The following is a 12592-nucleotide window of genomic DNA, read 5'->3' on the forward strand; positions in this document are numbered from 1 at the left end:
TTTTTGATGAAGCCACAATCTTCTTGGTGTTACTGTGTCCTTTTGGATAATGTTCACAATTTGTTTAATGAACATTTGTTGGAATTTCCTCACAAGCCGAAATAAAATTTATTGGCAGGCTCCCTTTTGAAAATTGGGACTATAATCCTTCCTTCCCCTCCCACTCCCAACCTATCAAAGGTCACTGACAGCTGCTCAGTAATTAACATCTGCCTCCTTTTTTGGGACCTAAGGATACCAGTTCACCTCAGGTCAAGTGACTTAAATTCATCAAAAGCAGGAAGAGGCTCTTTTACCCTTTCCTCTTTTGTCCTGAGATCAGTTCCCTCTCTGCCAGTTTGTTCTACCATTTCCAAGGTCCTTCTCCTTAGGAGAGGAAACTAGCAAAATGAGATTTGAAAACTATCTCTTTTGATTCTCTTCTTTCTCTCCCCAAAGTGGAAATGAAAACAAAACCCCAAAACCAAACCACAAATCCTTTTTTGTTGTCTTTGATATTTCTCACTAGTTTCTACTCATTCTGAGTTTTAACACCGGTGACCCTCTTATATTCACCTGCTACTATCCTTTCTTCCACTTCCCATATATTTTTATATTTAAAAAGACTTTATTTTTTGGTCAAGGGTGAAGCTTCCATCTAGAGGGAATGTGATATAAGAACAAGAAGTATCAAAAAGGATAGTAGCAGATGAGTAACAGAATTTCCCCCTCTTGGCTCTTTTACTTTTTTGAAGCATAAAATAATCATGCATCCTTTATTATGGTATTTTTTATTATGGTATTTACTATAATGGCCCATAAACAAATGGGGATGAGAGAGTTCATGTCTATTTTTTAAACAATCTACTTTTGGGGAGGAGGTGGAGGGAGGGGAGAGTGTCATACAGCTTATTTAAAGAGGCCCAAAGATACAGAGCTAAAAAGCACCTTTAAAGATTATCCAGTCAAACTGGCTCATTTTATAGATGAATAAAATGAAGTCTGGAGATTTAAGTGATTTTCTCAAGATCATCTGGAGGGCAGAGCTGGGATTTGTATCTAGATCTTTTGATTCCAATTCTAGCAGTCTTATTCACTTTTTAATTTTTAAATTTTATTTAATTAGATGATTTAGAATAATTTTCCATGGTTACAAGACTCATGATTTTTTCCTTTATTTTTATTTTTTATTTTTATATTTTATTTAATTAGATGATTTAGAATAATCTTATTCACTTTAAACCAACCTGCATCTCAATAGGTTATTTCTACTGCATACCACATCTTCTAATTTTTATTTTCTATTTTGTTAATTATTTTTATATGAACAAGTTGATAAGTTTGCATATAGATAGCTGATTTGAGAATTACTTCCATATTGCTAAGTAGTAATTATCTGTCTTTTAAAATGTAATCAACTTCATTTTTTGATATGCTATTTGAAGGGGCACATCCTCTTACTGATAAAAATAATCAGAATAGATAAGCATGAAAATTTGTATTGTCTAATTCCTTAGTCCTAACTCATGTTTTTTCTTTCTTTTTTTTTCCTCTAGGGTTGAGGATGTTTTTTTTTTAAACAATATTTTATTTGGTCATTTAAAAACATTATTCATTAGAAACAAAGATCATTTTCTTTTCCTCCCCTCCCCCCCCCCCCATAGCTGACGCACAATTCCACTGGGTTTCACATGTGTTCTTGATTCGAACCCATTTCCATGTTGTTGGTATTTGCATTAGCCTAACTCATGTTTTAAAACACATCATTTGCTTTTCTCCACCAGGGCCATCTTTGCATCAAAGTCACTGAGTGTGTCAAAGTATATACTGATTAAATGTTATTCATGGATTCCTTCAACAAGCAGTGTTGACACATAAATACAATAATCATCATAATGGTGTTTCCGCCAAATTCTTATAATAACTACTGTGATAATAGATGACTTTCTAGAAAGGGGTTCTTGTTGCTACTGGATAGTGAAAAAACCAACTTTTACTTGCTTCTTCAAAGAGAATCTTTGAACCCTCCTTCAATTTAGCTGCAATCTTCTGTTTTCATTTAGGGTGAAATTTAAAAAATTGAAATGATTCAGCTCCTCTAGTTCTTGTTGGCCACTGGAGAAGGATCTCATTTTACAAGTATTAATAGTTTTTATATATATTTGTTATTAATATTATTATTGATAATAAGAAAAATAAATAATATTTATAGATCATCTTAAAACTGTGATTCTTACCATTCTCTGCTCCCTTTTCCAGCACTATGCTGTCACTGTAGCAGCAAAAAAGGGCCTCACACAACTGAGGATCACTGTATAGTTTTCTTTGTTTCATGTTACCATGGCCAAAGAATTCATCACCTAGTGCCTACTGGTAATGACATATACTTCTGTACTTAGAGGACAGCCTTTGGAAATCGGCCTGCTGCCCTATTTGAAAGCCTTCCAGCAAGGAAGGGCATGGAAGAACACGAGACAGCCTGCTTTTCTCTGGCACAGACTTTGAGAGCCTAGTGTCACCTCAATACCACCCTCAAATTATTTCATGCTACCATTAGATTGAATAAAAGAATGTATGTAAAATACTTTTTAAGTTACATAAATGTGAGCCATTATTTTTATACTGGCATGGAGAAAGCTTTGAATAAATTGTTGTTTCCTGTTACATATTTCTAGTTTTATTTTTCCTTTTTTGATCCTTGAGTCAATATGTTTAACTTAAAAGAGTGGACTAAAGACTCATAAAGAGTGCTTTCAGTTTTTAAAAATCAAGTGTCTCTTTGACAGCTAGGTGGCTCAGTGGATAGAGAGCCAGACCTAGAGATGGGAGGTCTTGGGTTCAAATCTAATCTCAGATACTTCTAAGCTGTCACTTAACCCGTACCGCCTAGCCCTTAACCTTCTTCTTTAAAACCAATACATAGTATTGATTCTAAGACTGAATATAAGGGTTTAAAAAGCAAATAAGTAAATAAACAAAAAAGTGCCCTTGTTTACTCTAATTAGAAGACCATATAATCCCTCTTCCACTGGAGAATGAAAGTAAAATCTTTGTGATTTTTTTTTGTTTGATTAGGCATGATATCCAGAGATTATTTCCAACTTCATGTCCAGCTTTTGAATTATTTGTCCTTTTGGCCTATTCTTTCTGCTTCCTGATTTTGGGGGCAATTCATTACTTATAAACACCTGAATCAAAGGGCAACACAACTAAAGTAGTCTTTTTGCCTTTTTTAAAAACAGTATTGGTAAAATATTTGAAAGAAGAAATTGAAACAACTAATTAGGTTTTTGGATTATCTATGGATTTTATAGCTCTTTAGGACTAGACCATGTTATGCCTATGGAGAATTCAAATTTGCAAGAGGTAAAAACTGCGATTTTGGAGAATACTTAATATAAAACCAGTTTTATTTTGTAGAGTAATCTCTGTTTATGCAAGAACTTTATGAAGTTCTTGTGAAAGGGCTAGAGTTATTACAATGAGAAAACTGAGGCTCATAGATGTTAAATGACTTGCCTACCCCTAAGTAGATTAGCCAGGCTTGAACCCAGTCTTCTGACTCCTGGTCTGGTGTCCTTTTCCCCATGCCAACTTGAATATCTGGGACTAAGAGAGGCAAAAACTTGTACCACAAAAGCCCCTAAGCTTCTACCACTGAAGTATTGTAAGAAAATGGCAAACAAGGCAATAGAACAAGTACCTGCGCATGTGGCTTCATCTGCCTGAGCTTCAGGCCCCAGGATTTCTTTTCCTTCCTTTCCTGTTAAAAAATATATTCCAAAAAACAAAGAATTAGAAGAGAATCAGGTAGTCTTGGTGATGTCAGAGAAAGGGCATCCTGTGAAGGCAGAAACCACAGGGGCTTAACAATGAATTGGATATAAGGGTGAGAGACTCTAAGGAGATGAGGACCATGCCTGGGTGCATGGGAGCTAGAGGAGCAGCTTGTGGGAAATGAGTGAGCCGAGGAATGAACTGGGAGGTTGGGGGGTTTAAGGGAAGTCTGGTTTGAGGAAAGATGGGGAACCAGGCATTGACTTTCCTGAGGCAGGGAGGCTGGTGTCCTGGAGTTTGGTAGACCGCAATCCCCAGAATCTCAAATGAGTGATAAAGATGGCTTGAATGAACCTCAGAAGAGAGGTTCCTGAGTACAGAAGGCAGAGAGAGGCCCTTTGAAGCAGCGACTGGGAGTTTCTATACAGGAAGTTCTCTGTACTAATTAAATCACAGACCTGGACTCTTGTATCATTTCTCCACTCTCCACTCCTCACCCACATCTAGTATGCCTATAGCTATACTACTGAGGCAAAGGACTAACTATTAATTTTCTAAAATAATAAAATTCTTAAGTTTTAGATAACTTTTATTTAAGGAACAATATCTCTCTCAGAGGAAAAATACTCATTATATTGTGATTTCCCTAAATAATCCCTAAATAAATATGGAATCGGAGGATCCTGAAACCTTAAGATATGCTAGTACTTTCAGTCTTCTGACATTATTAACTCACTTAGGTGAATTAATGGGCCAATTTTATGTATGTAGACTATTGGCAGTGATAAGTATAAGTACAAAAGGAAATGATATTTTGTCACTGTAGTGGACATTTGCTGTGTCATTAATGGGTATTATCTTCCTCACCTGAAAAGGGTTGGAGAGAAATTTGTACTCATTTCTGTTTCTCCACTGAAGCAAATGAATTAACAAGTAAAAAGACAGGCTCCTATCTCAGAAGAAGTAGAAAGAAATAATGGGTAAATACAAAGACTATTTATTTACTTCCAGGGAGATGTTGTCCACTGAATTTTTACTTCTATATTTTCCTTCTTCAAGTTGGTGAAGAAATGCTTAAATAAAAAGCTATTGAGAGGCACCCAAATTTCAACATAAGCCTGTCTAGTATTTTATTGAATGGTGGAGCAATTTACACCAAAATAGAGTACATTAACAACTTACAAAGCTCCTCGATTTTGTGTGATTTGATTTTGAAGGGTTGTTGTTGGATTTTCCTAGCATGGGTGGTTAAGATATTGAAGATGGGGGAAAGTGAGAAGAACTGAAGGGTTAGTGGTATCAGTTGGACAAGTTGTGAAAAGTTAAAACTCTCTGACAACAAATATTTATTAAGTGCTTACTATATGCCAGGTACTGTGCTAAGCACTGGGGATACAAAGAGGCAATAGACAGTGCCTGCCCTCAAGGAGCCCCCAGTCCAATGGGGGACACAACAAGCAAATGGCTGTGACAGAATAAAATGGAGATAATCAATAAGAGGAGGGGCCCTCTGGTTTGCTCACATTGAGTCTATTGTTCCCAACAGAGCCAGTCTGACCCTTCTATGAGTGCCTCTTTTTTTCTTATGTTGTTTAACTGTTACAGTAAAATTAACAAGAAAAAATGAAAATCTATCAATTGCCTGAGCATGTAGCATGGATGAGCTCCTAAGGGATGTAAAGAAGAATGAATCACTAGTACTTTCAAAGAGTTTATAATTCAGTTGGAAAGATGAAGTTCGCTAAAGAAAGAGAAGACTTGTCATTAAGTACTAAATTAGGATACTGACTACATGGAGATTAGCCTTCTTGAAGAGGGTGGGAAGAAATGTACCTCCTAAAACTAGTCTGAGAAGTATGCTTTCAAAAAAAATACCTGCTTTAGGCTGCTGAAAATACTTTTGTTAAAATTAATTCAACAAAGCACTACTAGTTAAGAGGTAGGAAATATTTTAAAAAGCAGAGTGAGCTTTTAATTATATTGTAAAATATGATCTGCACTGTCCATACAAATTGGATTTCTAGCTTTTCTCTTTCCTCAAAGTTAAAAGTGTAACGATGTTCAACTGTATATTATATATCAGATCACTTTCCTTTCATTTCTAGTCATTTTAACTGAAATTCTGAGAGACCTATACAACAGGTGTCTCAAAAGTAAGGTATATGTATTTCAAGAGGTTTAACTGACATAAGCCTAAGAGTTTCTGGCTGAACCACATGAATCTTTTATGGCAGTGTTCCAATACTGGCATGTCTATAAAATTATGTTTCCCTTCTTAAAAATGATATAAAAATCTTGTGCTTCATTGTGTGAAAAATAAGTTTACTTTACAAAGTATACATATAATGTAATGCAAATAATATACAAAATAAAAGGATTTCTACTTTTTATGAGATCTCTATTTCAAGAATGGTACAAAATCACAGAATATTAGTGCTGGAAAGGATCTCAGAATTAATCTCATCTAGGTGGCCTTTCAATACAGAGATGGAGAAACTAAAGTCCAGTTTGATGAACATCTGTCTTTGGTTCAGGAGTCCAATTAAAGACCAGAATGGCTTTACAGAATTTGATTAAATGTTTTAACATTTCAATACCACATGATATCTTCAGATTTATTTAAATCCTATTAAAATAGGATTTATTAAGGTGAAGTTTTGTTAGTCTAGGGCAGAACTGAATGATACCAGTTTTCCTACTGATGATTTTGCTTCTTCTGTCTGGGTCTTTAGAAAACTAATCAACAAAAGTAATATATCCCTATTAAATTTAGCAATGCAAATTCCCATTGCTTTATGAGTATCTAACTCACCTAAGTAGTATTCTTCACAGCTATAGGTGGGGGAGGGTTAGAGAGAGACACACACAGAGACAGAGAGAGAGAGAGAGAGAGAGAGAGAGAGAGAGAGAGAGAGAGAGAGAGAGAGAGAGAGAGAGAGAGAGAGAGAGAGAGAGAGAGAGAACAATGTTACACAGTGATGATAGCAATGCAAACCTAAACAAACAAATAAATGATTAAGTAATAAGAATAACAACCCATACCATGTGTAGTATTTATAAGGATCAAACATGGGCCTAAAAAAAGATGAGAAAATATCCTTTTTTGTTAGAGGTGGGATACCACAGATGTGGAATGCTGGGTACTCTATCAGCTACTGTCAGTGCTGCTGGTTCTGCTGAACTATTATAGAAAGTATTTGTCATAACAGAAAACACAATGGATATTGGGTGAGAAAGGATGTATTTGGGAATAAATGTAATGAAAAAACAAGAAGCCAACAAAACTTGTAAAAGGTTATGAAGTGGCAGCATCATGACTAACATTCTTCCTAAAGTAGTCAAGAGCAGTGGGGCAGACAGGCAGCCTGGAAACTGAGTGTGTGAGATCCAGCAAAGCCACATCATCTCAAGCGTCTTTACTGATGCAAAGGGAGAGATAACGGCAACCCCCAAAGGAGCAGATATGTTAGCATTCCTAATAGGCCACTCGTCATTGCCAATAATGGAAACTTGGAGTTCCACAAAGAAGCAGAAACAGCACTAAAGAAGACAAAGTCAAAAAGGAAAGCTAGACCATCCAAATGTACAAAGGAAACTATACTGGAAGTAACACTGAAGAGTGTGAAGGGAATGGTTTTAAAAATATATAAGAAAATAAAGATTTGGGAAAAAAAAACTTGAACTCTTTAATGACCAAAAAAGGCACCTGAGCAGACCTCAATCAGTAGCCAGTTACTCACACATCTCTTCCTCATCACCATAAAATCTTTATGAGACACATCTGTCCCATCTGGGAATATGGAAGGGGAGCAGGTGGGCTCTCCCAAGGGCCAGGCCTGGGACCCGCTGAGCTCCTGGCTTGGAAGGTATGACGTGTTTCTCAGAACTCTCTTCCACAACACCTCTCCTGCCCTCCTCCATGGCTCTGCCATCATTGTCAGAAGAAAGGCAAGTCTGCTCCAAGTAAAGATTCACCAGAGGGGACGAAGCTGTGCAGATTCTCCTGGTAATGGAGGATGCCAGGCTTGAACTGAATCAAAGCCTCCTCCACACATTCCACCACTGTGCAGAGAAGACGTATCTCATGTTCATGGACCACAAAGGAGAAGACCCAAATGGAAGAAGAATGCTCTTCACTTTCTGAGCATTATGAATTCATCTGATGGTCTGGTGAAGCCTATGAACCCCTCTCAGAATGTTTTTAAATGCATAAAATAAACTTCATGGGATCACAGTGAAATGAAGATGTATTTTTTACCTGATTTTACAGACTTCCTGAAATCTATCCACATAGATCCATGGCCTTCAGGTTAAAAACTATGGGTCTCAGGATTGGGGGTGGGGGTGTGAAGGCAGCTAGAGAGCCAGGCAAATCTGGCCTCAGACATTTCCCAGCTGTGTGACCCTGAGCAAGTCACTTAACTTTCACTGCCTAACTCTTACCGCTCTTCTGTTGTGGAACTAATACAGAATATTGATTCTAAGATGTAAGGTAAGGGTTTAAAAACCCCCACAGCCCTGGCTCTAGACAATGACATGCAGTGACATGGGCAGCTGCCTACATTCCATCATGGAAAGGAGCAGCAGCCAGACAATGATATGGTCTCAGAACCAATTAGGAAGGATTGAGCAGGCTAGATTGTAATGGGGGAAAAGTCCTAAACTGCTTCTTGCCACAAAATCCAGGTTGAATCCCAACATTCTTCTGGTAATACTAAATTGATATACATCATATACATCCCTGAGAGTTTGAATTCTGCCAGTCATCAAATGGACATTGGAGACACTTACATATTTCTAATAGTGACTCGTACAATGATATAAAATATATCGTCTGGAAAAATGTATAATTTGAAAAAGTGATAAGACTACAGTGGGAACAAAAATATAATAGATGAATAGTTGGAGTGCTGCATTTAGGCAATAAGGTGGCAAAGCAGATGGCATGCTGGGCTCAATAGCAGGAAGACCTGAATTCAAATTCTACCTCAGACATCCTGGCAAATTCTTGGAACTGTTTGCTTATTTCTTCAACTGTAAAATGGGGATAATAACAGCACACACCTCTCAGGGCTCTTATTATAGTTTACGTTATTCTGTTGTTGTATTTTTGGATCAAATAAGATATTTTCAAAGTGCTTAGCACAGTGTCTGGCATATAGTAGGCGCTTAATAAAAATGTGTACACTCTCCCTCCATTCCCTGAATGCTGTACTATGGGAAGATATGGAAGAAATTCGAATAGGATGAAGGGGTAGCTTTCAATCCATGCTGCAGGAGGGAGAATATGTACTGATTAGATGACAGGAAGTACTCGGGACAGTGACTCCACGTTTCAGGATGAGGCAGTTTTAGAGGTCTTGTGATCTTTGGCCTCAAATTCTAGAAAGTGAAGGAACCTCCAGAGCTGAGAATAACATGGGCCTGGCTCAATTCAGAGCTTTTCTGTATCTTTTTCCTCTCAGAATCTCTGGCACTGAACCAGGCAGAAGAGAGATCTGTAGGACTGTCTCCCTCCATTTCAAAGCCAGATGACATCTTAGGAGCTTCCTGAGGTACAGAACTTGGGCCCTGAGGATACTCGATGTGGACCATGAATGTTTTCCTGAATCGTTCACCTTAGGTCCCTGTATGTTTTTATGTCTACCAAATAATAACAAAATATAAAATCCAAAGAATTGATCTTTGAAAGTAGGGATTATTCCACTCTGTTTTACTTTCTAGTGCCCAGTACCATGTTTAGTAAACAGTAAAAAACCAAAACAAAACACTGATTCTGTTAGTGCTATTTTTGTATGAAAAATACAATCTCTAGCCATGACATTGATAACTTTGAATTCTTTCAAGATGTTCTCAATAAGTCATTTTTATTTGTCCTTTTAAGATAGAGGAAATAGCCTGAAAAGGCCAATTGTGAATTTTTTCATTGACCAACTGTATGGATTTACTTTTCATTCCCCAATGCTCACCCAAATTCAGAGGCCATTTCTGGCAGGAAATATATAAGGAATCTCTGACTCTAGACGGACTTGGCTCAATAGGAGCACTAGTTTTGCTGCTGGGGATCCTACCTGTTACTTGGATGCCTTCTGATGTATTATTCTTCAAACTTTGAGGCCTGAGCTCTTGACTCCTTTGTTTCCGAGTCTCCTATTCTTGCCTGACTTCCTCCATTTCAGCTTTTATTTGCTACATGATGACTGAGGTCTCCTAATTCCCTCTATTAATCAATAAAGGTGGATACTTAGAATATTGTAGCTCATTGGGAGTATTTAAGAAAAGACTGGTCTGAAAGCCAAATGAAATCACAGACCATAACCCTTTGGTGGCTCAACCAGTCCAAGATCAGGTTCTATTTCCTCTAGGATTTTAGCCCCTCACAGATATAGAAAGACCAGAAGTTTAACATGAGGATTCCCTGTGTACCCTGGCCAGGTCTAGCAAAGGCACACTTAGAATTTTAGCTCCTTGTGCTCTATTCTGGAAGAAATCCCTCTGCATGCTGAGATGATGGTGGTGGGTGCTATCACATATTATAACTATCTGGGCTGCCTTGCTGAGTCTTATAGGAGATGGTGGTTTCAGCTGTTATCAAGACAAGTCGAAAAATATACCTTCTATAAGAGTTTAGCTATCAAAACAATCATAGGCTCAGCTGCTTCAGCACCATGGCCAGCACCCTCCTCACTGACCTGACAGCCTGCTTTTTCTTTACTGACCCTCTCAGGACTTGACTAGTAGACCATTTGATTTATAATTTGTGCCTATCTCTCTTTTCTGGCCAAATTCCAGGTCCTGATTCTTCATTAACATGTTGCTGCACAAGTTCTGGCATGAAAGGCAACCCCATTTAATTCAAATAATGACAAAGACTGGCATTACAAAATTTTAAAACAGGAAAATGCCTTGGACATCATTTAGGTCAAATCTCTCAGGAAATTGAGTCCCTTAGAAGTTAAACAGTTTTTCCAAAGTTACATAGTTCTTTTTTTTTTTTTGCAAAGCAGACATTAAAACTCAGGCCTTTTGATTACTAGTGGTTTTTCCCCCCAATTATGCCACAAGTGTGTAGTATTTCATTAAAATTTTAAAGTGTATGAAAATGAAAAAAAAATCCTAAAAACATGCAGAATCCTAAATACAAGTGCACCTCATGCTATATATAATAGATTTATTCATGAAAAACTGTATGGAGTTTTTACAAATTGCATTTCATTTTATATGCACTAGGATAGCTTATTTTTGAAATAAATCTCAAGATGAATCCTCTTGCAAAGGAAAGAATTTCTTCATAATGAAAATAATACCTTTCTGGGTTATCAATTTATACATGTTTAGGTTTTGGCATTATGGATGGCTTGATATTTGTAAGTCTGATTATTATGAGCTGGGTGCACTATATATAGATATTTTGTATAGTATCTTATAGGAAAGGAAACTTAGTACTAAATATCTCAAAATAGTACACTATTCTCATATGCAATGCTTTGAGGTAAATTTAGTGTTCCTAATGATTAGAGATATTGAAACTGGAATGGGCTGCTTTAAGGAAAATTGGATTTCCCATCACTAGAGATCTTTGAGGAAAAGCTACATGCCCATTTATTAGAGATACTGTAGAAGGGCCTCTTGGTCAAGAATGGAGCGGACTAACTGGCATCTGAAGTCCCTTTCAATTGTGAGGGTCTGTTTTTTTCCCCCAAACCAAAACAAAACACTGATTCTGTTAGTGCTATTTTTGTATGAAAAATACAATCTCTAGCCATGACATTGATAACTTCAAATTCTTTCAAGATTTTCTCAATAAGTCATTTTTTATTTGTCTTTTTAAGATAGAGGAAACAGTCTGAAAAGGCCAATTGTGAATTTTTTTTCATTGACCAACTGTATGGATTTACTTTTCATTCCCCAATGCTCACCCATACTCCTTGAAAGTGTTCTTAACAGGGCAGCTGAGTGGCCCAGTGGATTGCAAATCAGGCCCAGAGATGGGAGGTCCTGGGTTCAAATGTGACCTCAGACACTGGTGTGTGACTCTGAGTAAGGCACTTAACCCCCATTGCCTAGCCCTTACCACTCTTCTGCCTTAGAATCAATACACAGTATTGGTCGTGGAAGGTAAGGGTTAACAAAAGTGTTCTAGAACTTCATGTTTAGAATAGCTAGAATGTCATGACTCCAATTCTAATTTCAGTGGGTCAGTATTTACCATCTGAAGCTATCTTAAAGTCATATGATAGGTAAAATAATACTTTCTACTCCTTGGTTTTGCTAAAACATTTTCATTGGTAATTTCAAAGTTTTCATTTATGCAATTTCAATTTTAAAAAATCATAAGAATCAAATAAAACATACCATCATCTTCCCAGCAACTGCTGGTACTTCCTTCCTGTTCATGGCTTTCTGGTAACACTGTCTGGTCTGTTGGCAAATCATCTTCTGGCACACTAGCATCACAATCCCCTGCATCAGTAACACTTTCTTCTTCCACAATATGTAGTTTATCCTCATCATCTGAATCCGAATTAGTTTCTACCACATTATTATAATTTGTAACTGAAACAAAAGAATAAATAATAATCAAAATCTGCCAGGAACAATCACAATTTAAATGCAAATGGAAAACTTTGATAAAATACTTGATAATAAGCATGATATTTATTTTTGTAATATACTATTATTATTATTTCATAGTTAGATAAATGTTAAAATCTATTTGCATTATACTTGTTTATAAGACTATTTAAGATGTATTTCTGGCTTGGATTTATGATTTCACATGTTTAGGGAACTCACATGTATAGGAAACCCACTCTACTGTTGCAGTCCTGCTGCA

At 36.8% G+C, this 12592-nt stretch overlaps 1 protein-coding gene across 7 annotated transcripts in view; it reads right to left on the minus strand.

Annotated features, from left to right (window-relative positions):
• Positions 1-12592, minus strand: part of ZEB1 (zinc finger E-box binding homeobox 1) — a 210954-nt gene that overhangs the window by 44568 nt on the left and 153794 nt on the right. For 5 of the 7 annotated variants that reach the window (XM_003342087.3, XM_056800900.1, XM_056800899.1 and 2 more), the window contains 2 exons: positions 12112-12312; positions 3683-3742 (listed from right to left, as the gene is read on the minus strand). In XM_003342087.3, coding sequence (XP_003342135.2) covers positions 3683-3742; positions 12112-12312 — 261 coding nt within the window. Of the gene's footprint in view, positions 1-3682; positions 3743-9827; positions 9901-12111; positions 12313-12592 lie in introns of those variants that run through there. The other 2 variants (XM_056800901.1, XM_016426318.2) reach the window with 2 other exon arrangements.

Source organism: Monodelphis domestica, chromosome 5, assembly GCF_027887165.1.
Source record: "Monodelphis domestica isolate mMonDom1 chromosome 5, mMonDom1.pri, whole genome shotgun sequence".
Classification (NCBI taxonomy): Eukaryota; Metazoa; Chordata; class Mammalia; order Didelphimorphia; family Didelphidae; genus Monodelphis; species Monodelphis domestica.